This window comes from Puccinia triticina, chromosome 13A, assembly GCF_026914185.1.
Source record: "Puccinia triticina chromosome 13A, complete sequence".
In the NCBI taxonomy this organism is placed as follows: domain Eukaryota; kingdom Fungi; phylum Basidiomycota; class Pucciniomycetes; order Pucciniales; family Pucciniaceae; genus Puccinia; species Puccinia triticina.
Genome location: NC_070570.1, coordinates 4,453,675 through 4,479,251, shown reverse-complemented (window position 1 = coordinate 4,479,251; position 25,577 = coordinate 4,453,675). Strand labels below are relative to the sequence as shown.

At 43.9% G+C, this 25,577-nt stretch overlaps 5 protein-coding genes across 5 annotated transcripts; 4 read left to right on the top strand and 1 right to left on the bottom strand.

Moving 5' to 3' along the window:
• Positions 1–3,812: 3,812 nt before the first annotated feature.
• Positions 3,813–5,646, top strand: PtA15_13A396 (uncharacterized protein; the record flags this gene model as incomplete). The annotated part of the gene is made up of 3 exons (XM_053162589.1): positions 3,813–4,017; positions 4,101–4,628; positions 4,700–5,646. 3 exons carry the CDS (start codon positions 3,813–3,815, stop codon positions 5,644–5,646), a joined length of 1,680 nt encoding a protein of 559 aa, XP_053026551.1.
• An 8,047-nt stretch (positions 5,647–13,693) lies between these two features.
• On the top strand, positions 13,694–14,474 carry PtA15_13A395 (uncharacterized protein; the record flags this gene model as incomplete). Its single annotated transcript, XM_053162588.1, has 4 exons — positions 13,694–13,822; positions 13,884–14,200; positions 14,287–14,362; positions 14,451–14,474. The coding sequence occupies 4 exons, from the start codon at positions 13,694–13,696 to the stop codon at positions 14,472–14,474; spliced, it is 546 nt and encodes a 181-aa protein (XP_053026550.1).
• Positions 14,475–15,179: 705 nt separating this feature from the next.
• PtA15_13A394 (uncharacterized protein) lies at positions 15,180–15,524 on the bottom strand (the record flags this gene model as incomplete). Its single annotated transcript, XM_053162587.1, has 2 exons — positions 15,180–15,245; positions 15,324–15,524. The coding sequence occupies 2 exons, from the start codon at positions 15,522–15,524 to the stop codon at positions 15,180–15,182; spliced, it is 267 nt and encodes an 88-aa protein (XP_053026549.1).
• Positions 15,525–16,222: 698 nt separating this feature from the next.
• Positions 16,223–18,296, top strand: PtA15_13A393 (uncharacterized protein; the record flags this gene model as incomplete). Its single annotated transcript, XM_053162586.1, has 4 exons — positions 16,223–16,412; positions 16,481–17,002; positions 17,080–17,197; positions 17,264–18,296. The coding sequence occupies 4 exons, from the start codon at positions 16,223–16,225 to the stop codon at positions 18,294–18,296; spliced, it is 1,863 nt and encodes a 620-aa protein (XP_053026548.1).
• Positions 18,297–19,983: 1,687 nt separating this feature from the next.
• PtA15_13A392 (uncharacterized protein) lies at positions 19,984–24,222 on the top strand (the record flags this gene model as incomplete). The annotated part of the gene is made up of 23 exons (XM_053162585.1): positions 19,984–20,169; positions 20,250–20,366; positions 20,526–20,615; positions 20,687–20,787; positions 20,855–21,006; positions 21,094–21,290; positions 21,356–21,425; positions 21,484–21,787; positions 21,871–21,990; positions 22,184–22,199; positions 22,412–22,428; positions 22,490–22,516; positions 22,618–22,627; positions 22,694–22,818; positions 22,925–22,943; positions 23,035–23,080; positions 23,147–23,228; positions 23,300–23,345; positions 23,445–23,509; positions 23,584–23,718; positions 23,829–23,843; positions 23,961–24,062; positions 24,162–24,222. The coding sequence occupies 23 exons, from the start codon at positions 19,984–19,986 to the stop codon at positions 24,220–24,222; spliced, it is 2,103 nt and encodes a 700-aa protein (XP_053026547.1).
• Positions 24,223–25,577: the final 1,355 nt, after the last annotated feature.

Sequence of the window (25,577 nt, the reverse complement as noted above, 5' to 3'; positions counted from 1 at the left end):
GTGATCACTTTTCAAAACACCCTTGAAGGGGATGGATGAGGGTATTTCCTAGAAAAAAAAACAGCAGGAAAGATGTTGTTTGGTGACTAAATATCACACAGGGCAGTGGCTATAAAAGCATCACTGGGAATATATGGAGGATGAAATAGGAAAACTCCCCCAAGGGGAAAATAGTATTTCAAGAGCAGTAAGGTATTTATACAATCTACAAGTATGTAATGTGAATATGAAATATGGAGATGAAAAATATGTAATAAACCCTAAAGCCATAATCCTGTAACAACAGTGGTGTCCAAGTTGAAAAATGCAAAAATAGTAGTACATATAGTATGATTTTACAATCATGGAGAAGAGTAAAAGTTAAAGTAAGGTTGGCCTCAGGGTGGGGAAAATGCCCTCCATGAGACTGTGTTGGATAGAGTTTGACTCACAAACTGGAAGAACCTTCCAGGACAGATCCTGAAGAAATGCATCACCAAGGAAAATTTGATTCTCAGCAGCTCATGGCATCTCTGCATCTTCCAGAGCCCAACATGGCTTCTTGGTCCAATCTTTTGCCCAACCAATGGTTTCAGTCATTAATCAGGTTGAAAGAGGAAGAATTCATATGGTAGTATGGCTTAGAACATTTTAGGTCTCTCAGATCAAAAACATACATGTGGATAAAACTGGCTGGGACCCCTTGTATGTGACAAGTTTTAGCAAGGATGGATGACTCAACAACTTGTAGCCAAAAATCTATGACTTTGCACTGAAGGGCGCATTGGTCATTGTTATGTACTCATGTCAGTTCAACCTCAGAATCTTCAAATTCTCTGAACAGAAATGCATCCTTTCTTTAAGGTTTTGGCATTAATTTGAAGCTTATGGGGTTCAAAATTGCATAATATTTTTTGCCATAACAGCATAAACTGTGATTTGGTCTGGGAGATCTCAACTGATTTCATCATAAGTGTATGCACGTTAACATGTTCCCAGCCAAAATTTGCTTTATACTCTTATGCAAACAATTGTATATGCAATTTTTCAACACCATAGCTGCTTCAAGGATCCACAAATTTCATCTAACACATTAGGATCATCCATTTAGACAACTTCATGGCCAATTCTTACCAAATTTTAACATTGGAGGACTTCCCTTTGGTTTACAATACCATCCAACTTCTACTTTTGGATAAGGAATAGAAAATAGGAAATAACCTACTTCCTAAATTGGCAGGAAGTCCCCCAATAATTTTTCAATAGCCATTCAAAGTTCAGAGTTAGTGTCTCCAGAAGAATCTGACCAGACAAAAATTGCAAAATTTTAATAAAAAAGCTAGAGGCCAAGGCGGCTGCGCCACTGCAGATCAAAGGTTCCATTGCTTGACCTCCTTTATTTAACACTCCCTTGGGCAGCACTGCACACTGAATTCCGGAAACAAATTGATACCCCCTGGATGTTTATGGTGTTCAAAATTGCATAAGATTTTTTTACATAAAATCATAAACTGCAATTTTGGCTGGGAGATGTCACTTTAAGTTTTATGCACGCTGACATCTCCCAGCCAAAATTGGCTTTATGATTTTATGTAAACCGTGACATATGCAATTTTGAACACCATAGTTATTTTCTCTGATTCATCTAGATAGAGATATCAACTCAGCTGTTCAATCTTCCAACAGATTCCCTCAGTTGAGTGCTTGCAATCCCAATAATTAGTACGTCAGCCCTGACTCAAGAAGATCTCAAGAACGTCTTTGATGAGGCTATCCAAGCAGTTGCACCTGCTCCGCGTGAGAAGAGGACAAAGAAACAGTCGAAAGGCTGTACCATCTGCTCATGAAGCCCCCGCCCAAACCAGAGATCCATCCATCTCTCATTCACCCCCTCTCTCTCTACCTTTCTCTTGTCGCGTTCTTCAACTTGTTTGTCCTTTCTTTCTCTCTCTCTCCTCTCTTCGGGTGTTATTTCATCTCCCTTTGTCATCGCTCAAGTAGTCCAAACCTGTCTGTTAGTTGAGGTCCCCAACCATATGTTGGGGTCCATTGTATAGAGACAAGGGCAATAGATTTGTTATGTATGGTTTGTTGAAATCAACCCTTACCAAAATACCTGCATGCAGCAATGTGGACTACTGAGCAATATAGCTTGTTCCGGCGGTCCATCGGACATGAGCTTACTGTCCGATCTGTGAGATTAAGGAAAACTAAGAGATTTTATTCCATAAGAGTTTGGTCGTGCAGAACAAGAAAGACAGGAAAAGGACAATGGTTGCTCTTACCTAAGAGCAAGGGTAGCTAAGCTGAGATTTTTATAGAAGCCTTGAAGGAGAAAGAATTAAGCGCGGAGTGAATGCGATAAGGTGAAGGATACGAGTATTAGTCTTATGTGAAATTGATTAGGGGAACGTATGAGAAAGATGAGACGCTGAGGACGATAGCAGAGACAAAGTTAATTTGTAGTTTATGGACTTTGAATATTGGAAAGACAGGAATATTAAGTTTTAATGGTGGATTTATACGAGCAAGTTTATTTGATAGAAGGGCTGAGAACGTGCCAAAACAGTAAGGTTTTTGGAATGAGGATGGGAATAATGGTCAGTTTTTGGCGGAGCAATGGCTTTCTTTTATAAGCACAAGTCGCTGTACTGACTGTTTCATGGCCCGACTAATCGGGTGTCCCTTCTCGCTGAGGCGTTCAGGGTTCAGGACACTTTTGCGCCTCACCTGACCGAATGTCAGGGTTAAAGGCTGAAACATCGCTCGCCAAAGCTGCGGTAAAGTTTTGTTCCATTTTACATGGTTAGTTTGGGACTGGGCTGGTTTCATAGCTTTGCAACAGCACGGGTCCGCTTTAAAGAGAAGACTTACATGCTAAGAAGCATTCTGTGTTGCGTTTCATAATCTGACACGATCATCCTTGGACAGCGGATCGGGGGTCCCCCATCCGCTACAGCTGGCAGGCGGGTTGACGGCAACCGATGGCCGGTCCGACCGCAGGCTCCCTCCTCCGATCCTGAGCACAACCCCGGAACGGCGGCCTGACGACTGCGGCGGCCTGCCCATTCCATCGGGCGGGGTGACGCCAAGGACAAGGCAGCCCGACCGCAGGACACCATCTCACGATATCTCAGGCATCGCGCTCGACAGCACGACGGCGGCCACCAACAAAGTTTAGCGGGGGTCGGGGAGGGTCAGATTGCCGGCGAAAAGGACCGACAAGCTGACATCGGCGTTCTCCCGTGGTGTAAGGTCGAGTACATAACCGCATGGAGTTTGACTGATCCGATTTGAAGATGTCAAGCAGAGTACATTGGGGTGTTGCTTAGGCTCAACTAAAGAAGCGGATCTTTCCGATCATTCAAATTTCAAATCGTGCAATGTTCATTATCCAATCTGCGCCAGTGGTGCTGGAACTGCAAAGATAAAGAACCTGATCAGGAGGATCAACTCGGGAAGGATTTCCCCGTCAAGTAACTCAGTATCAGACAAAATTCAGGAAGTTGATCTTTCTTCTAATAATCATTCTTACCTAGTGGGACTAGAACCTTCTAAATTGTAGGATATAAACTTGCTATTGTTCACCCGGTGTGCTTACTGCGTGGAATCAAGAAGTAACTCAAAACTTCTTGGACTTTTCGCCATCTCACTTGTGTTTGTTGTTCGAGGACTGGCTCTCTCGACCTCAATACTTGAGCATCTCTTTCTTACCGGTTGATTCCCAGCCACAGCTGTCGTCAGCCGTTATCTGTCAACGAGCGAGGACTAGTCTACCTCTGAATCATTAATATACATTATCCTCTCTGCTAGCGTCTGCTACACAGTCAGTCATGCCATCTGCTTCACGAAGATTCGCGATTCAACCCCAGAGCTGGTCCTCTGAGGACGAACTTTCGGCACCGCCGACTGTCGCTATTTCAAGTCGAAATCGAACGATCAAAGAACGAGAGAAACCCCTCAAGGCAATTGATACCATCGAGCAACTGGCCCACAATGGATCTCATGTTATTGAATGTTTGAATGAGTGCGACGCTCGTAAGTTTTACAATTATAATGACTTATAAACCGCGCCCTCTTACTTTAAAGTCAGCTGAATAGTCTTGTTATCTTTGTGCCAGTCATAGTCACGGATTCGAAAGCTACTCGGGCCCGGGAAATTGTTGAACAGTTTCGTCGTGAAACCCTTTACCAACACCAGCCGAACCCAGCGGCCAACAAGCATCCCGCTCCCGCCTTCCATCCTCAGCCGTTCGACCGACTGATCTACTTGCTAGATCGCTACACCGACTATTGTGCTACTATCGGCCTGTCAGCATGGCCTTTACACCATCTCAAAGTTGCTATCTGGATCAAGGGCGACGTGATTTCACTTAAAACTCGGGTTATCCCTCTCCGGAAAACTGTTCGTTGTTATATCACAACAATGGAGACCGTCAGAGTCAAGACTCGACATTTATTTTCTCAGTCTTACGAGATGGATGACAAGCCATTGATGTCCTGCCCTATCCTCAAAGAGTTGCTCGACGTACTACCTATTAGTCGTGCCGCTAGCCATGATAACGCGACTTCCGAAGGCGAAAACAAATTGATATCCGGCGGCGTAGATCGGGGCACGTTGTTAAATCAGATTAGAGGCAAGTCTGGAGGTATGTCGAAGTTATCATATTATTATATTAAGTGTCAAAGAGAAAATTCTGAACTGCTTCATTCGTGACAGACTCGATGGCCGAACAAGCCCTGTCTATTGTCCAGGCCGCGCGAAAAAAGGCAAGCGCCGGGGATGGCTTTAGATGCGGTAAAAAGAAACCAGACCCACATATGCACACTCTGTTCCGTTACATCAATTTTTGTCGCTCCTTAACCATCCCAATCTGGCCAATAGAGCCGGTTAGAGTTGCCCTGTGGCTGAGAGAATCGGTTCTCTCACCCGCCTCGCTAGACTACAGCGGCTTCAAAGTCAGCTTGAGAACAGTCCAAGTCTATCTTTCACGCTTGGAATACGCCAGAGCTAGAACCGAGGCACTCTTCAAGGAGGAATTCGGAGAATCGGCAACTGGTCCCTTGTACCGGAACCAAGCGATCGGCGATATTTTGGAGTCGTTCAATCCCAACCAAGCCAAAAAGCTCGGGATGATGACCGATGCATTCCAGAAGGAAGGTTCCTTACATCTCTCTCCAGTCCTCGGGAAAAGGAAGCTCTCTGCGGAATTATTGATGGACGAGGCTGCAGCCTACGATGGCTACCGCAACTGTCGCCCCAAGATCTCCTGCTCACGATCGTCTCTTGCCACTTCGTCTTGTGAGGATAGCGGCTCGGAACGAGAATATGCGCCCTCTTCGAGAAGTCCCTCTCCCTCCCCCAGCTCGACGTCATACGGATCCCCAGCGCGCGCATCGAGCGAGCAAGAATTTTCCAGCATCTCATCAACTTCCTCTTCTCGTAAAGGATGCATTTCATACATTCTATGCTCCGACTCAGGCCCAGATCTCTGTTCCGACTTTTCTCATCACCGTGAGCCATCAGTCACGGATTCTGATTGCTCGAGCGCTTCTGCTCCCCGCAACTGGTCTATTCCTTCCATCAACATACCCCGCATCGAAAACTGCCAACCACGTTTTGCAATCCCCTCTTTCGATAGCTTCAGCTTTGCTCTTTCGAAATAACTCTCGTCACGGAATGTCATTTGTCATTTTTTCCTCTGTCTGACGCATATTGTATTGTTAGTTTTTCTGCATTCCTCTTTCGACTGTAAAACTCCCCAAACAAACAGCTATTGGCGACGCTCGCGCATGAATTATTCTACCTACTTGTACGCAACTAAAAATGACATGGAACCCATATGCCTTTATTCTCTTTGATACCGATTTACTCAAAGTTTCAGAAATCACATAAATGATTGTAAAATGTTAGTAGTGGTCATGTCTATTCCAAGTTATCTGACCTTGTAATATCTAAGCTTAAGCTTCTCATCCCCACTCCCCGGCTGCCCTCTCTTCTTACTCTCACATTCAACTTGTAAGGTTTTATATAGTTAGCTTTCTTGGAAATCTTTGTTTTTGTTAAATCATTGTGAACTTTTAACCTTCTCATTTCTGCGATTCCGTGTTAGAACCCAGTGTGTTATATATTGTTCTCTTCTCATGATAAACAAACAAGTCGAGAATACATGTGTAACCCATTTGCATCAATAAAATTGACTGTCAGACTGTAGTGTGAGGTGATTGTGGTTTACATTCACCAAACCATGGTTAATTTTCAAGGCTCCAGGTGCACATAAATGTTGATAAATACGAGGTAGCACAATAAGCGTGAAGCTGAGACACTGGATTTCAAGGTAGATTGCTTGAAAGTTGGAACAATGAGAAAAACAAGAACCGGATGTACATAGAATTCCAGCTCACGACACTGGAGAATTCCAGCTCACAACACTGGAGAATTCCAGCTCACAACACTGGAGAATTCCAGCTCAAGGGTGAAGCGCTGCGCCTCGCTACAGGACGCACGATTTAGCGAAGCAAAGCGGGCCCGCGCTACAGCCTCAGCCCAATTAGCGCAAGCGCAAGCGGCCGCGCGCTGCGCTTGCGCTAAGCTTAGCGATTTTGCGCTGCTCTTACGCTATTTTGCAGCGCCAAAAGCGCCGAACCCACCTTTTCGCCCGCTTTTGCGCGCTACCTAGCAATGTGTTGCGCTGCGCAGCAGCACAAGCGCAGTGCAGCGCGGGAGAGGGCCCATTGGCAGGTGACTTGCCCGCAGGCTGCACCTTTTCGCGAACTTAACACAAGTCCCTCCCTGTGCTCGCGGGGCGCGAGCACCCTCCCGCTTGCGGGAGGGACTTGTGCCTAATGTCCGATATTTGGCCTGAGGCTGCCCAGCCAAACATCTAAAAATTCCTTATATCCCCCATATCACCGTATACCCATTGGATTTCTTCACAGCCTCTGGCATCATTAGAATCAGATTTTCTTTCTACATATTCTGGTGTGTTTAACACAACACCTACCCCCATCCCTTGAAAAAAAAATTGCTGTAAAAGCATGGCTTGCGAGGCCTTGCAAGGCTGAAACCGTGAGAAAGTGTCTGTACTTGACCTGCAAATGGCCCAGCGGGTCTGTCACATTGCTCAGAAAATGCCCTTACAAGAATGGCTGCTGAGCGGCCAGTTCTTGATGAATTTACTTGAAAAAACATGTACAAGACAGCTGAGATCAAGGGCTAGACATGGCCAACTGGGATTTGGATTATGAGGTGATACCAAGTTGTAGGAGAGTTGAGAGTTGTAAACACAAAATCACACATTTTCATTGAAAAAACCTGTCAGCCTCAGGCCAAATATGGGACATTAGTCCTAAGCCTCTCCTTCGGAGACGCTTCGCGCCTCCTCGGAGAGGCTTAGTTAAGCTCGACCTTTTCGCAGGTGACCCGGCATCCGGTTTTGCCCCTTAAGGGCATTAAAAGAAATGTGACCGGGCGGCAATTGTTCCTCAGCAGCAACTCAAAGCCTCTCTGCATTGACTATCTATATACACACATACATATATACATATTTATTTAGATGAAAAAACTCCCCTCAACTCATTTCCCACTTCCTTTTTCCATTGCTTACATAGTTACAATATGCTTGCTTGGCCAGCTCAGCCACTGTCAAATGGAATTATTTGGCTGAAGCTGAGTCACTGATGTCAATTTCACCCATAAAAAATGAACAATTTTTCTTGAATGTCTTTATTTCCACCTGTCACCCCCCCTAAGAATACCCGCTATTAAGCGGTGTAAAAGCGTAAATCAGAAATAAAAAAAGCGGAATTCAACGCTATATTCCGCTCTTTGCTATTGCTATAATTAGCGTTTATGCGCTTTTTGTACGCTAGAATTAGCGCGCTGAAAATTTAAAAAAAACAAGGCCCCAAACCATTAAGCGCAAGCGCAAGCGGCCCTGCACTATGAATTGGCGCAGAGAAGCAGGAGCAAATCGCGCTGCGCTTTTTGTAGCGCAGCGGGTTCACCCTTGAACCAGCTCAAAACACTGGCCTAGTTGCACAAGGTACACCTGTTGAAACTCCATGTCTTGTTGCCTTTCCATCACCTGTCACTCATTCTTTCCCCTCCAGTTGAATATCCATGTTTCACCTTCTGTCCCACAACCAACGGTGAAACAGATACTATACTATACAGTATCTTCAGATACTTGTGTATTGTATCTGTTGAAAAATACAAAATTGTAAATACAAATGTATTGTATCTGCCTGAAGATACAATACCATAGTATTGTATCAATAAATTATTAAAACTTGATTTTCTTGTTTTTTGCCACTGTGGACTGTATATAGAAAAACTATCAAAAAACATAAAAATACAGTATCTTGTATTGGGCTGTATTTGCAACAAGATACCAAAGTTTGAATACATTTGTATAGTATTGGTCTTTGAATACAATACAAATAAATAGTATTGGGTGCAAAACAGATACAAATACAGGCAGATACAGATAAAAGTATTGTATTTGTTTCACCGTTGCCACAACTCAGCCCCAAAAGTTGTAATAGCATTTAAGTCAGCTACATAGATAGAAACTAAAGCATCAGTTCCTGTGCCTGTTCCCTGAGACCTGAGAGTCTCTTGTAGTGAGGGGCCTTTTTCCCCTTCACAGCTAAGCAGCTTAGCCCCTTCGTGGGCTTCCTTGTTTTTGTTCCCGGCCTTGAGCTTTCCTCCTCAGGCCTGTTTTTCCCTCGTGTTTCCCCAGCCTCTGCTGAAAATTCATCAACACCTGGGAAGTACTTTGAAAAGGGAATCACTTGGAATCCACAAGCATAACACAGCAAGCTCATGCAGGAGGCGGACCAGTGGGTCACGGTCCACACACCCTTGTGGTTACCACCAATTTCATCAGGGGTGTATTGACAGAATCAACCTAAGCAAAAGTCCCTTGCCTGCCAGGGGGCAGGAACACAAATCACCTCACACAAAGCGTGACCTCCTGTCAGGGAGAGACTTCCATGCAATCTTTAATTCCTGGTGTGATAGCCCCACATACAATTTGTGTTTTTTGGAGGTCTCCAACTTTGTATCCCCAAATTCCCCACTTCCAAAAATACATTTTGCTCACCCCTTGAGCCAATGAAAGCAATGAAAGAACTGAATCTCTTCTTTAAATCAGTGGTAGGTGTGTGCTCATTCTGCAACTCCGTGAGCTGGACCTAGGTTCAAAGAATCCCGCTTTCTGAATCAGTGTTCAAGTGCCATTCTAATATATTTGTAAAGTATTGTGGAGCAAATCTTACTCCATATATGGCCACTTTTCCTCAATGCTTGGAAACTGCAATCAGGAGGATCAGGCATCTTATTGGCAGCTACAAGGTCCAAATTGAATCAGAAGAAGAGTACTTCCCAGTTTTTTTAAGTCCAGAGGGGCAAATTCAACGTACTGTGGGTTGATCTTGGAAAAATTCAAGAGAAAAAAAAGCCTGATAAAGGCTGATATTCCTGGGGCCTTCAGGCCAGATACAGGTTTTTTCAGGGATGCCTCTCTGAGAGACAGAGACCCAGTGGGGCCTATCACTAGGATTCTTTGCTAATATTTCCACATAATTGCCTTGATGATTACATTGAACCACCAGAGGTGATATCAATGTGATACCACAGCCCTGTGCATGAAAATAGTGGGTGCAAGCAGGGCCTCAAAATAGAAAAACTCAAGGATCAAACTTGTGAAAAACAGTCACCAGGGAGGAATCTGTGGCACTCTCCAGAGAGTGCCTAGCTGTAATTTCATCTGATGTACGTAATGGTGTGCATTTTGTATCAATAATCACCCATAACCTCTGTTTTAGTGTCAAACCCATGCGGAGTTTGACTTTAACCTAACCTATGTTGAACTGATCAACAGCTCAGTCATTTCACATTTTGAACTAGTGTTTATCTGTAAACCATTTTACACGACTTCATGTGACATGTATGACTGCTCTGACCGTCTGATCAGAATTACCAAATGTTTACTTTAGTTTTTCACACTTGTGACTGAAACAGATGAGCATTACAAGATTTCTTGAATGCCTGAACACTCAGATGACCATGCCTTCCTACACCAATCATTCCACATGGGTACATAAAAACTGACCAGCCTTTCAGCTTGCTTTGCACAAGGTTTCCAATTCAGTCTGGATGCTGTTGTTATATCAAGAGAATGTGATTACTGATGTTCCTGAATCAGGGATTTTGAGGGGTTTTTGAGCCTTCTGACCTACTGTGTACATGGCATAGTTTTACTGTAAAACCAGAGCAGGCTCATTGAGTTAGCAGAACAAAAGGGCGCGGGGTCATGGGTGTGCCTTGATGTTTGCCTCCTGATTGCTACAGTATTGGAACACCATAAGTGTATTTGAACATCAAATCATCTCTAAATTCTCAGCATGCAGTCTTGCAATAATCTTGGAGAATCTTCAAGAAATCTACAATTTTAATCAAGTTGCAAACAACCCTGCCACCCATCATCCCTCAGGAGATTCATTGGCTGGCAGTGGCAGACCAAGAGGCTCCTCAAAGGGTGCTACTACCTCAGCCTCTGGAGCTTGGATGCATGTAGATTAGGGTTTCTTCTCTGATTGTGCTGTGTGTTTCACCACTCCAAGCTCTTTGTCTATGGTGGCAAACAGTTTTCCAATATCTCCTATCTGCTGGATTTCTTTAGTGCAATAGATCTCCAATCTGGATAACAACTTTCAGTGGCAGGAAACTAGGCCTTTGTGTGATTGGAATGTCACAATGACTTGACATGTTACCAGTGTGTCCAATTTTGTGGGAAGGCATGGGGTGTGCTTGATTGTTGTGGCAATATTTCTTGACATTTTGCAAGCATTTCTGATCACGTCAGAGGTTTGCAAGGTCATTGGATAAGCACAAAAACACTTGTCAGTGTGGGGGTTTGGTGAGTGATGTCTGATGTCCACCCTGATGTTTGCACAACCATCAGGGTAGACATTGTCACACATCCTTTTGCAAGTCCACAGCAGAGGGCCTGTGGTAAATTCATGGCATCTTCAAACCCACAAATCCGGCTAATCCATAGATTTTGGCAGATGACCACTTCAACATGATTGGTGTTCAATCTTCCTTCTGTAATTTCCACATCTGTCTGGAATTGTCCATTCTGCTGACACTATTGCAACTCACCTGTGGCCCCAGAGTAATACTCTAACTGTGACAAAGTGTTGTCCACCACTTGCCTGCGCAGCAATATGCTGTGTGTCTCTATTCTAGGGTAGCACGGGAGTTACTCCTGCAACCCCCCAAGCTACTCTGGTATGGGATAAGGGAAGGATGCTCCTTCCTCTCTCCCCTTCCCCGCGCCTTCTTGACCTTTGAGGAAGGATCTCACGGCGCGTGACGGAAAGTCATACAAGTGTGATCTGCTCCCAGGCTACCCTCATAGGTGGCTTGGTATCACGTCTCCCTAGGATTTCCTAGCAGAAAGGTCTGAGCCCAAGGGCGGGCGGGAGACCTACATAACTGGGCGGGTGGGTGGGGCAAAAAATTCCTTCACTCGGCGCACTGGCTAGGTGAGATTGGTGGAATTTGGCGAAGTCGTGGTTCCGGGTCGGCTACTGCTAGCCGCACCGGTTGCTCCACAGCTGCTAGGTTTCAGCGCTCGGCCGCCCCGACCTCATTTGCGAAGCGCAGCGCCTCAGCGCGGGGTGGTGCCTCCCCCGTTAGCGCAACCTGGACTCGACCCACCTCCCGCTGCGCTCCCGGTAAGCACACAAGAAAACCCCTTGGTCTTGATCTCTGTTTGTTCAGATCTTGCGATTATTGACATCAAACACTCCCTGAATGCCCCATTAAGAACAGAGACACTAGACTTGGCTTTTCAAATCAAATCGAAAAGAAAAGACAAGTGATGTGACTGGCTATGTTCAGGTGAGATGTGGTCCAGGTAAATTTATTGATGGATTACAAAACCAAAATTAAAAATTGTCTCAAGCAAGAAAATAATTCATTCCTTTCTTCTAATGTTGACTGAATGTCACCTACAACTGTGGACATGCTTTTTGTATACCTTACTTTTAAATAACACAAGCTTAATCCAATTCACCATTTAGAGTTGAAATGAGAATGATTTGAAGATAGCATTAACAGAAATTGAGCTTGCATGATACATTTCTACAAGAGTTCCATAAATACATCACGGTATGAAAATCTCTATAGAGTGCCACAGATTCCCTGTCAGTCTTAGAGACATGAATACATTTCAAAAAAGAATGCCTTATTCTTTAAATAGTATTGTTTTAGTTTCAATGTAATATTATTCTTTATCCAGTGCTTCCATCTGCTACAATCCACAAAGGCCTTACTCCCAGTTACTCTGCTTTTAGTGCATTTCACCTGCAAGTAAGTGACCTTCTGGGCAACTGTAACCCCTCCCCTTGGAGTTGTCACAAGCGGGATCACAGGATTCCAAATGATCCCGTACTTAGTCCAATCACTCCCCCGCCCCTCCTGGCTTGGCAGAAATTGTCTTGACATCTCTCCCAAGGCAGGTAAGCTCTTGTTTTCCCTTTTTTCCCTTTTACCTTGCCCCATCATTATCCTGTAGATAGTCTGACCCAGAGATTGTCTTGACATCTCTCCCAAGCCAGTGCCCTGAAGTAATCCACTCCACCGCTGGTTCTAGAACTGCCACAAGGTTTCGCCTCCATGTCCCTGCGCCCCCATCCCAGTGAAGAGCCCCCCTTGTTGGGCTCTTACAGCAACCCAGAATATAACTTCTCTCTCGTTTCTTATTCATAGTCATGAATTCTTGACTACCCTTCTTTTTCCTTTCCCTCTTCATTAATCACCTCATTGCATATGCCCACAAAAATGATAACTTGTCAAAAATGAATAAAAACTTAAATAATCCAATTATTCTAACATGTTTGGTTGTATATCAAAAAAACACATAGTTTTCCCTTCAAAACAACTTAGCCCGTTTACTTTCAATCAAAAAATTGGGCTGATTGAGGCAACGCTGAAACAAGTATGATACATGGAACGTATCTGGTAAACGCTTTTCATTGAAGATGCAGACCTACATGTCCTATTTTTTGTTTTCAGCCATCCTATACACAATCAGGGCTAAAAACAAAAAATATGACTTGGTTTTGTGGAATCAACAAGGGGAAAGTGCTGGTTTGTTGCACCAATGGACCCTGGTCTTGCTGGTTTGTTGCACCAATGGACCCTGGTCTTAGAGAATTTGCATTTTTTCACTAGATTTTCAGGTCAAGTAAGTCTGGGTTTGTGGGAAGGTTAGCTGACCAAGGCTATAATCTCAAGTGGGCAAACACATTTGTTGGATCAGTTTCAGGCCAACTGATGTCAGAAATGCTCTAACCTGAGGCTAAATTTCAGGTTTAGGCTAGCTAGATTTAGCAAGCCTAAACCTGAAGTCAAGCCTGAGGTTTGTTGACCCGGGGTTAGCCCGCTGCCCGGACCAATGCGATTTCGGCCGGGTTAAGTTCTCCGAAATCGTCAACTTAACCAAGGAATGCGAATGGTCTTGAGGCTGACCGGGAAGTTTGAGCCTGTCCCCGTTCCCGTGACAGCTGACTGAAACCCTTCCTGCTTTGGCCGACTCATCCGCTTGGCGATCAGCACTCATAACCTTATCATCACAGCCCTCTCACTTCAATCAACAGTATCACATCAACAAGTTTCCGATTGATCGAGCAGTGTAAGATGGGAAACAGCGATTCGGAGAAGGGCCCAACGAAAGGCAAGGGGGTCGAAGTGAAATTCGAAGGAGATGAACAGGTTTACCACAACCCCAAATCGCAAGTGCTACTTCAACAACCATTGATAGATCGAGTAAGCAGATCAAAAGTGATCCTTGAAAATCAGAAAGGCTAATGGCACCTTACCATTTCAGCTTTTTGAGGTTTCCGATGACCACCCAAGTGCTTCTCGTCAAGCTATGCTGGATTCATCCATCCAACAGAAGTTGAAAGCCGATCGTGAACGTTTGAAACAGTTGGGAAGCGAAGTCGATTCGAAAGTTCGCGAAGCGTTCCGAAAACAAAGCTCCTCTCAACAAGCTAAGGACGACGACAAATCAAATTCCAGCGCCCAATTGATGGAGGAGATTTCGAGTATCAAGGAGAGAGTTCAACAACGTCGCAATGATAATACATCAGAATTGCTTCCCCAAATAAACCATGCCAGGAGTGCTATCGTAGCTTGTTTAAAGTGAGTCACTTTTATCTAGGTTCGGTTAAGACTTTTTTTCATCTCGCGTAAGAACTTTTCCGCTAACATTTGTTTACGCTCCAAAGACAATACCAAGATCAGCCCTTGAAGTGTACTGAACAAGTTGATAACTTCAAGAAAGTTGTCAGGAATCTTGAATCGGTGCGTTTTCTTTTGCTTCGATTGATCGTCCTTCTGACGCACCCTCTAATCACCCGTATCGTTCTCTTCCTCCGCTACGTGACTCCAGAAATTTGTAACTTCTATGCAATAAAATTAAGCAGTCCTGTAGGGAGGAAGGGAAGATACTCTTCAGTGGACGCTGTTATGGATACGACATTCCCGCCGAAACTGGGGAGTTTTAACAAAAGCTGCAGCATGTCTCTCGAAGTTAAAGATGCCCTAGTCTGTTTACCTAGTAACACTACGCTCTCTTCTGTGTACCTGGACTTATGCACCATCCATCTCGCATTCAGTCAGAAGCCTCTGCCTACGACTCTCATAATAATGGCACATAATGTGGTGTATAACGAGACACAGGCGATGGAGATATGTGATCTATATCTCACACTGTCCCCTTTAGCAGGCTGTTCCAATGCCCTTAGTCAAAAAGATGTAAGCGACTGGTTGGACAGAGTGCTAGGGTCTGAGAACAAAGTATACGGGCCCAAAGCCTTCAAGTGATGGGATCATTAAAGTTTATTCGGTGCCAACGTTGCCATTGGTGGCAGGTGTACATATTCACAAGCTGTCGAAACGTTTTGGAGGCTCTACGTGTCTTGGGGAAAATCGGCACTTTTCGCATCGCGATATCCTTGGCTGGAAGGCAATGAATTGTCCCATTCTGGTTTCCACCTGTTTCCACTTCCAGGAATATCAAGAGATTCTCTTCGTATGCATTCACGTTCACTTTGACATATTCACAATGTCTCAGCGTTGCACGAACTGCATCTCCTTCACACGGTTACTGCACTTGGGCCTATTTGCGGATGGATGCTGAGTGAGGCTGTTGTCGATGGAAAACTGTTAAGCCCAACGACGAGTACTAGTAATTACGTCCGGGGCACCGGCCAAACCCTAGCTGATCAGGTAGACCGTAGATATATAAAATTTGAGTACATACCAGATTTGAGGCAGCATGTTTGACTTGCACTGGTGCGGAGTGATGTCGTTCCAACCAGAGCCTCGAAATTTCACGTTGGCTCTCCAGAGTCCGAAGAATGATCTCGAAATCGGTCGAGCTCAACTGCTTCATGTTGTGAATCAAGATCAGCTCTGCAACGGAATGCGATCTGTTCAGATCCGCTCGTGCCTCTGGAGTCATTTCTCCTGAGGATGTGTATTTCAATGGATTCAGTACAGTAGGATCAAACGGAATGGATTTGCTGTTGATTTTTGATGAGAGCGCTCTGAGCGCTGCCGACGGCGCTGCGTCGGGTGATCAAGATCTACGTATGTATGTACAACAATTCACCATAAATCTGATGGGTTGCTTGGCCTACCGAAATTTCTCCAAGTCGCGGCGGTGGGAGTCGACTGGGATCCGGGCGCCGGTGGGTGACTTTCGATCAAAACCTGCTTCTGAGTTAACATCGCGATTGAAAAATTCCCGCCCGATACAATCCTTCTACGTCGGATACCGTGTGTGTTTGTTGTTTGCATTGCAAAACTTTACAATGTGTCAGTGTTTGGGAGTTTCTACAACACTGGTTACCGGGCTGAAAGCCTTACTGGCTGGGATCCAAGTCGAAGGATCATCCCATGTCGGTCCTTACATTTAATCCGGGCCATCCACTCCCCTTCGCCCAAGATTCACCCCCTCACATTATTCCCAATCTTTGGTAGTTTCATTAACGCTCAAGGAAACTATTGATGCCCTGTGACGATTAATGATTATTCCCTAGAACCTTTGACGAATTCATTTGAAAGTCTTCAAACATTCTCCATTTCTCCATTCTCCATTCTATTCCCCTATTCCCCTATATTAACTCGCACGTTATACTTGCTACCTAGTAATCAGTCATGGACTCCCGCCGTGAGCTCAGCCCTGCGCTCGCTTGTTCACTCACGCAGAAGCAGGATGATGGGCTTTCGGGCCTTGACATTCTGAGTTCTGTCGCCAAAGTGGATTCCCTCAAGGATATCAGCTCATTGGAAGAATTATCTCAAAACGAGCCCTCGGTGATTGAATTGCTTAATCACTATTCCAAACGTAAGTTTCGTGGTTCGTCTCACAGTTACGACAGAGTCCAACTACTCATCTTGCTGTTCTTTCTGTAGTGTCCGGGGACACCCCCGCGACTGCACAAGCCGCCCGGGACGTAGTGGTAGCATGTCGCCAGTCACAAATCCACACGAGGGCCGGCAAATCTGAAACCCAAGGCCCCGGTTTCGATAGGTTGATCTATCTCCTTGATCGATATCTAGATTATTGTGGTTCTATCAAACTCGCAGCCTTCCCGATCGATCACTTGAAAATCAGTCTCTGGCTCAAGAATGACGTGACCTTGACCACTAATTCAACGCGTCTAAAGCCTTTGAAAAAAACGGTCCGCTGTTACGTGACTTCGTTGGAGTCGATCCGCGTCAAAACGCTCCACCTTTTCAAAGGCATCCACCTTCCAGTCCACCTGATGAAAAGTAAAATTATCCTCGAAATCCTGAATGGTCTTTCAGTCGAAAGGGACAATTTGGAAGAGCGTCTCGGTGGAAATCACTGCCCCGCGCAACAATCACTTGGTGCTGGGGAGTCTCAATCAGGACGCGATTTGTTGCTCAACGAAATCCGCTCGAGGTCTGGAGGTGAGTTTGATCGCTCAAGTTAGAGCTATGATAAATTAATGGCACTAGTGACTAAACTTGCATGTACGACTTTACAGATGAGTGGGGCCAGCAGGCAATGGAAATCGTGAAGGCATCCCGTGGCGGAGAGCAGAGCGAAAGCGGGGGCAAAGCACGAGGAAAGGCTGCTGATCCACACATACATACGTTGTTAAGGTATGTTCACATTATCTTTGACGTCTTGGGCCTTACAGCATCAAACTGAGCTTATCATCCAATCAGATATCGAAACTATTGTTTTCTCAATAAGATCCCAATGTGGCCAATCGACTCACCCAGGGTGGCCTTGTGGCTCAAAGAATCCGTTCTAGTTGGTGACCCACGCAACAAAAGCAAGAAATCCACCGTTAGTTTCAGGACAGTCCAAGTATACCTCTCCCGACTCGAATACGCTAGACATAAAACCGAGCATTTGTTTAGTGCATTCGCCAATCACGGGGGTTCACTGTACAAAGCCACAGAAATTGTCGAGATTTTGAACGATTTAAACAACCCTAAGAAGGCGCAGGTTGCCGTGAAAGAGAACGAAGAAGATGATTCGACACAGTCGGCTATTCCATCGTCAGAGGGCTATGCACCGGTCTCACGCAGCTCCTCACAAGGCACGGAGGAATCGCCGGCGACCGAAGATCCAGCAGTCACCGAAGATCCGCCGATTTTCTCAGTCTTACCAAAACGCACGGGTCTGCCTTCACGCTTACCGTCACTACCTTCGTCACATCCGTCCCAAAGCAAGAAGAGGAAGTTGTCTACGGCTCGCAATTTCTCTTCACGAAAGGCTTTCAAGATGGACATCGAGAACTCGTCTGCATTAAAGATGTCTAACAATGAGAGGGAAATCCGCGCAGAGCCACGCGTTGCTCTTCGGGACACCAACGGGCGACGAACTGCATCATTCCGAGTGGAAGCCGGCCGCCAAATACTGTCTCGCCTTGCGAATGCTAACCCAGTGGCACCCGCATCACCAACCGGCGGCAGCTTGAGCTTCCCCTCAATATCCGAATGGTTTTCACCTCCACCTTCGCCGGCCAAGGGAAACAAAGGATGTATATCGTTCATATTGTGCTCCGACGAAGAATCCGAACGAAGTTACACCACTGCCACCACTTCCTACGAGATCTCGACTCCACATAGGACCCCAACTCGCCACGCTGCGAGCAAAGGGCTTCCCATGACGCCGAGCAGATTACTCGATTCACCATCTTGCCATCGCTTCTGGACTAACCCCCTAAGCGGACTCAATCCCTACAAATGAGCGGTGCTAAATGTGTTTGATCCGAAAATGCTTCATGCCATACCCAATCTAGTTTCTTGAGCTTAAATATTTCTGCGAGAGTTTCAACTTTTCCCTCTTGTCGTTTAATCTGCTCCATGTATCATCCACTCCCTCTTCAATCTCATGTATCCATATTGTGTGTTTACAAGATAGCTTTTAATTTATCAATTGTTGAACTCTTTGTTGTTTGTCGCTGAATATGAAGAATATTTGTGGAACAAGCAAACATCATTATTTATTCATGTATATCCTCAATTTAGTCCACATTTCTAGTCCACATTTCCTCATTCCTATTTGCAATAACGTGAACAGCTGACCGACCGAAAAAAAAATACAATTGAAACAGGTAAATAGAAATTGCAATCTGAGAGCGGTCCGGTTTTTCTTGATTTGATGGTTCCTTCGAAGCGTTTTAGCCAATCATTAGTTAACTTCTAGGCGCTTGGAAAAATGTCTGTGCCTTTTGAAAAACAAATCGCAAAATTACGCTTTCTTTGGATGTCGTCCGCCCACATCCGAGTCTCCATCGCCGGTTGGCCCAGCCTGGGCCCTGTACTCACCGGCCAATGGGAGCTGGCTCCTAACTCAAACTGCTGCAGCGACCGCTAGCTCCCACCATGGGTCACCGGGGGGGATTGCATATGTTACATAAATGAGAGCTTCAGCCTTCAGCCAGCGGTGGGCAAGTTCAACCAACGTTAACTGCCGAGTGATGGAGTCGGGCCCCATCCCGCGTAGGCAAGTATGCACTCTTCATCACTCGTATTCAAAAAGCATCCAGCATGACTGATATCTGGCCGACTAAGTTTCGATGTGACAGATACACACAGAAACAGATAATTCCCTGAAAATTTTTCAATCCGTCTGCATCCTAGGACTAAATTAGACCTACATTTTTGACCAGTCGCACGTTTTTTCAGCCAAGAAGTGACGACTTGAGGATTGTTCAACGACAAGAGCTGGACTCTGGAAGAGCCAACGTCACATTATCACAGTTTGGGACCCGGACGTGTATAGGTATGCTCTGCCAAGCTCAGCTCATGTGGTACCATGAGGTCTCGTGCCTATTACAAGAAGGGGATCCGAAAAGGGCAAGCGCACGTGTGACGCCAGATTGTTCTTCTATTCTGCTCTTTATAGCTGGGGGAGTGTCTCGCTGAAGGAAGGCCGCAGGTTTTGGTCAGTCGGCCTGACATGATAAACCAAACCGAGCTTGTATCAAGTGCCTCGAATCGGCAATTAAAAAAGCAGCCCTGTGTTTTTTTGGAATAAGACTCGAAAGTTTGATCCAAGTCCACTGTACGCTGACAAGCCTTCAGTCGCTGACAAGCCTTCAGTCCGACTCGCAAAAAAGCATAGATGAACGTGTTCAACTTCTCAAGAGCCTTCGGTAAAACTCACTCAAGCTCAAACTGGCTGCTTCGATCAAACCTACCCGCCAAGCACACCTACCTGGCAAACGTGCCAGAGTATTGAAAAACTGTGCCATCATGCTCAGGAAGTAAGGAAACGATAAGCAAAGCCCTCCTCGTTTTTTTTTCAGGAACGTGACCTCAGTATTTCGTAACTCTTGACGGGTTTCTTCTTTGAACCCATATTTAAAATCTTCTCAGGAAAAAAACAACTCCCTAAGGCTACAACAGACTCGCCAGATCACACAAGCACAATGGGCACATCAGAAAAGCTCTTGAAAGATACAGAAAATACCTCTGCTCTGGACCTGGTGAAAAATGAAGATCAAGTTCAGTTGCAAGAAAAAACCCAGATCGCTGAAGATAGCCTTCCAATTATCACGTTTAGATCCGTCTTGGTTGGAATAATCGTCAGCGCTTTTGGGGCCACTTGCGCTCAAGTCAGTGCACTTACGAGTTCGAGAGGGAAGAACATACTGATAATGACTGCTTCCGAGTTTCCAAAAATAAAACACCACAGATATTTATTTTTAAACCGATTGTCCTCCATGTACACTCTTTATTCATTCAGGTACGCAGGTATTACAGTTACGTTCCGTTATACTTGGAATTCAAACAAGGATCCCTGATGAATTTTGCCCCAATACTTCTAGCTAGCCTGTCTAACGACCGGAAAACTATTGGCTCGCATCCCAGCACCTAAGAAATGGAACCATGAGCCTTTCAACATTGTAAGCCCTCCTTCCATCAGATACACGAATTTATTGACATTTCATCAGAGACCCAAATTTATCAGAAAACTTACTATGATCAATCACAGAAAGAGACTACGTTCAGTTCGATCATGGCTTGTTCTGCGAGCGCCGGTGCAATTACTTCTGTTGAGGTCCGTTGAAAACTTTTCAGCATGAGCTAACGCTGCAACTGATTTTTTTTTTCAATAATTTGCCTCCGTAGATGATCGGAGCTCGCTCGTTGTTGTTCAATCAAAATCCGGAATTCTTTGTTTCTCTCCTGGTAATGCTGAGCAGCCAGTTGATCGGATACGGCATCTCGGGGTAGGCGATCCTATCACACCTAAAACTAAGCTGGTCGCGCTGATTTGACCTGTCACCTCACACACAGATTGCTGCGACCAATTTTGGTCTACCCATCAAAGATGGTGTTCCCTTCGGTCCTGCCATCAGTGGTTCTTTTCAAATCAATGTACTCCAGAAGCCCTGAAAGCCGAGATCAGATTTCTTTTTTTAAGAAGGCTCTTCTTGGCATTGGCCTGTGTGAGTACCGAATTTTCGCGTTAATATCTAACCATTGTTTCATCGCAACATTTCAAGAGATTTTAATAATTCCTATTTCGCGTTCAGATGAATTTTTTCCTATCTATATGGCGCCAGCACTACAAGCAGTCAGTCCATGGTGCTTGACTTTACCAAAAAAAGCGGAAATCACACAGCTCTTTGGAGGATCAATGGTGGGGGAAGGCTTGGGTTTTCTTTCTTTGAGTTTGGATTGGACGATCATAGGAGCACACGGACCTTTGTATACTCCGCTTGATGCACAGGTCAGCAAGTCTACCACTCGCGACTCTTCTTATCCCCCGCATTCTAAATATTATTTTCAACGCAGTGGAACCTACTCATTGCGCATATAGGTGCCATATTCCTGTTTTCAGCTGCTTATAAGTATAACTGGTTAGGTAAGAGAGCTGTTGAGATTTTTATGGTGAATATAGCTGAAGTGTTTGATGAATTAAGGTGGAGGTTCTATGCCGTTCATATCATTTGAGCTATTGGATCACAACGGAAATTCATATAACACCGCCGCAATAATTAACATCGACGGAACGGAGAATGCTGAAGCAGTGGAAAAGTTGGGGCTTCCATTTTTCTCCTCCGCTTATATCATCGGAAAGGCCTGCATGTGTCTGGCCACTGCTGCCGCTTTTACGGCAGCGATACTGCAAAATTGGAGGACTATCAAAGATTTGATCACAAGAAAGCAAATCGAAACAGACCCTCACCGCTTGACTTGCAAAAAATTCAAAGATTTTCCTATGTGGTCAGTCTTTTTGAATGAATCTTTTGGGACCTAAGCATTTTTCCATTACGTCCAATACTCATCATGTCGATTTTTTGGAGCAGGGCTTTTGTTGTCCTCTTGGTATTCTCAATCGCCTTGGCGTTCATAGCTTCTTATTTGAATAAATCTGGACTCTCCGCCTGGGGACTTACCTCGGCAATTGTGATATCCGCTTTACTAAGGTGCGTCTAAAACGGAAAATGTGTGTTTTCTTTGGAAAAACTCATTCTTGCATGATTCCAGTCTTGCCTCAGGGTTTTTTTATGGTTCAACGGGTATCAGACTGCACACTTCTCCGGGTAAGAAGAAATTTTAGATTCACTTCATTTTCACTTTATCCAGGGGAATTAAGAAAACCCTTTTTACACAAACCAGTGGTTCAGATGCTAGGGTAAGTAACACTCCACATTCAATTGAATGCTTAGATGCTGTGTATGCATAATGACAATGATCAATTGAAACCAAAAAAAAAAACAGTGGTCTCTTGTTTCCAGGAAATGCTGTTGGAACAATGTGGTTTACAACGTAAAAGTCTTCCAAATCCAGTTTAAAACCTATAGCTAGAGACTTATTGAATATCACATCTGCATGCGTTTTGTTCAGATTTGGATCCTCAACAGGTAAAATATGACTGTCAATCTATGCCATGACATATCTGTGAGCTGATGCTTCAATTTATAGCGTCACAATCCACATTGATGCTAAAAGGTAATTCTTAAGAACTAAGCATCTTCTCTCAAAGCTTTTTGAAAATTTTCACACTCCTATACTAAAGTTTTTGCTTCATATTCTCATTGTTTTTACATAAGAGCTCAAACTGTAAGTTCCTATTTTGCTTCATCTGGTGACACTTAACTGACTCTTTTATAAAAAAACATTTTGAAGTGGTCAAGTGAGTTACTTCACTATCAAATACTTTCTACTTCAAGCCTTAACATCCCAAAATTGAAATATTTACTTTGTGGATATACTTTTGACCAAATGGAAAAAAGTACATGCACCTCTCCTCGGTATGCCACAGTTGAGAGATTCTCTTTTGATTTTCAAGTGCATTGAAATATAATGGCTCTAATCAAAATTTGTGTCTGCATATAACTACACAGTTTTCCATTGTAGTTGGCCAGCTCATTGGAACGTAAGCCACTCCAAGATATAAGCGGATATCAAAATCATAGTATAATCCATTTTTTGAAGGTTCCCAAATTGTTCTGATTTTGCTTACTCAGGGTAATTGGAGTCCTTATAAACTTTGCTGTATTTTTAAGTATTTTGGTAAGCACTTTCTTTATCCCCAAACAATATTTAAAATTCACATGTGAAATACCAAACAGTCTTCAGAAAGAGAAGCCCTCCTCAAACCTGAAGGAAACTCAGCTTTTTCAGGCATGCATCTCACTTCATTTGAGGCACAGTCAGTAACGTAAGTTGAAATTACATTACACTCAATAGTGGTCATGAAGAATTGAACTTTTTTTGATTGAAACAAAAAAGCTGGGGAATATTTGGAAAAAGACTATATGGAGCAGGAAAAAGATATGTGAGGGTTGAAGAACAAAAACATTTGATTTCTTAAAAATTAAAATGGGTTCTCCAGATTGCTTACTTCCAATTGAATTATTTGCCTACTTCATCCAAGTCATTTGTCCCATGGAGCCTGGTAGCAGGATTTTTATTACCCATCCCCTTCCATTTTTTACAGAAGTACTATCCCAAGATGATATTTTCAAAGATCAATGTTGCATTGATTGCTGGAACATTCTATGTATCAATTCAAGGTATGCATTCAAATATGTTTTTCAATACCCTATCCAAGCTGATTCAATTCATCCAGGACTCACAAGTGGTGCAACTATGAAGCTAATCATTGGATTCATGTCTCAATTCTACATGAAAAAGTACCATAAATCCTGGTGAGTTCAGAGATGTATTTCAGCCAGATTTATATATTTTTTGCAAATCAAACATGAATGCTAAAGCTCAAATTCTGATTCATTCTGTTGATTTCTCCACAAAAAACAAGGTATGATAAATACAAGTCAGTTAATTTGTTGAAATGTTTTGATATTTGATGAGAATAAGACAGAGATTCAAAAGAGCATAGATTGCATCATTGTTTCTAACATCAGAATATACTTCAATACTATGCATATAGTTACATATTGAGTGCAGCACTTGATGGAGGAACCCAAATGGCCATTCTTATCTGCACCTTCCTATTTCAAGGAGGGGCAGGATTGACAGTCCCATTCCCAAAGTGAGTCTCCTTCCCAAAGATATCTATTTTAGATACAAATGAGCAACTGACATTGGGGAAACCTTTCACACTTGATTCCAATGTTTACGTGCTGAGCAGTTATTTCCTCAACCCGGGACAAGGTCCACGTGACTACTGTTACAATAATGTTGGCAAGTGAAACCATCATCCATAATCAACAAAGGCAAGTCTTAAGTTCTAGAGATGATAGTGAGATTCATTTTGATTGAACCAATTTTCTTGGATAGCAAGTTAGCAGTTACTGATATTCTCTTTTCTGTAAATTTAGATTATTTTTGATGAAAAAAATCCACTTATGCAATAAATATATGTACCAATCCTTTTTAGATCCCTCAGAGTTGAAGCACTCAAAGGATGCAGCCCTCCAGTAAAAACCTTAGTGTTTTGATGAAGCCAAAGGTTATATCAAACTTGGAACATAATTGAACATGATTGCATGGCATGATCTGGGAATTGCTTCACTTGTTGGGTGCCCAAACCCAGGAAAACCCACAACCTTAGCACCCAAGCTGGGCCAATTTCACCCGGAACCCAAACTGCTTCCCAAACCAAGCCCACTTACCAAATATTCAATCTTCCAGATTTTCCTACCACAGTTGTCTTGGGAATTAGGAACCTTGAAATAAGTGGTACTCAAGTCAACTATTTTAACTTGAATAATTGGCCTGCATTTTTGATAAACACAAGCTTTTCTGCTCTGTTACATTTCTCATAAAAATTACCCTTGAATTATTCCAAAACTCCCACATTTGTTGTGTGAATCAACGCATGTTAGGAAGTAGTTTATTGCTACACTTGTATGTTGCTGCCCCACTAAAATAAATAACCGAAATGCGGTTCTCCTTCTCCTACAACTTATTTCTACAAGCCGTCTCAGTTGGTTTTACTCAAAGCCAATGCAAACCAAAAAACCTATGTACCTGAGTTCTCAACAGTAAGAAGGATTGAGTGATCCATGCCTCTCGCGGTTCTTTTCGATGATCCTGTCGCCGATCCTGAAGTTAAGGCAGGTGGATTTTTCACCTTTGCACGTAGCTTAGCTGGATCCCTGAATAGAATATGGGCAGATATGTTCTAATTATAAATATTTCTTACGTCGACCGGGTTTAGAGCGGACTTAAGAGGGTATGTAGTCCATCCCTTCGTCGTGTAGAAATATTCTGCCCTGTGTATCTGATTCAAATCTATTTCTGCCGCAATAGTAAGGTTCAGCATGCGGTTTCAAACCATCTTTACATTTGAATCCGGAAGGGATAGCTAGGCGCTAGAGAAAGAGTAACATGTGAAAGTTAATTCAACTGGAGAATCACTTCCTGTGTTCAATAGAGTGATAGCCGTAATTGATATTTGTTGTTGGTAAAAATTGGTAACATAGACTACGTGAAACAGTAGTACGGGTGAAGGAGAAGTTGCTTCTATCAGGCTGGGAAATAAGTAATATCTATGCATAGAAATTGCGCACTCAGACTGCTATTGCACCCGTCGTTCGCGCGG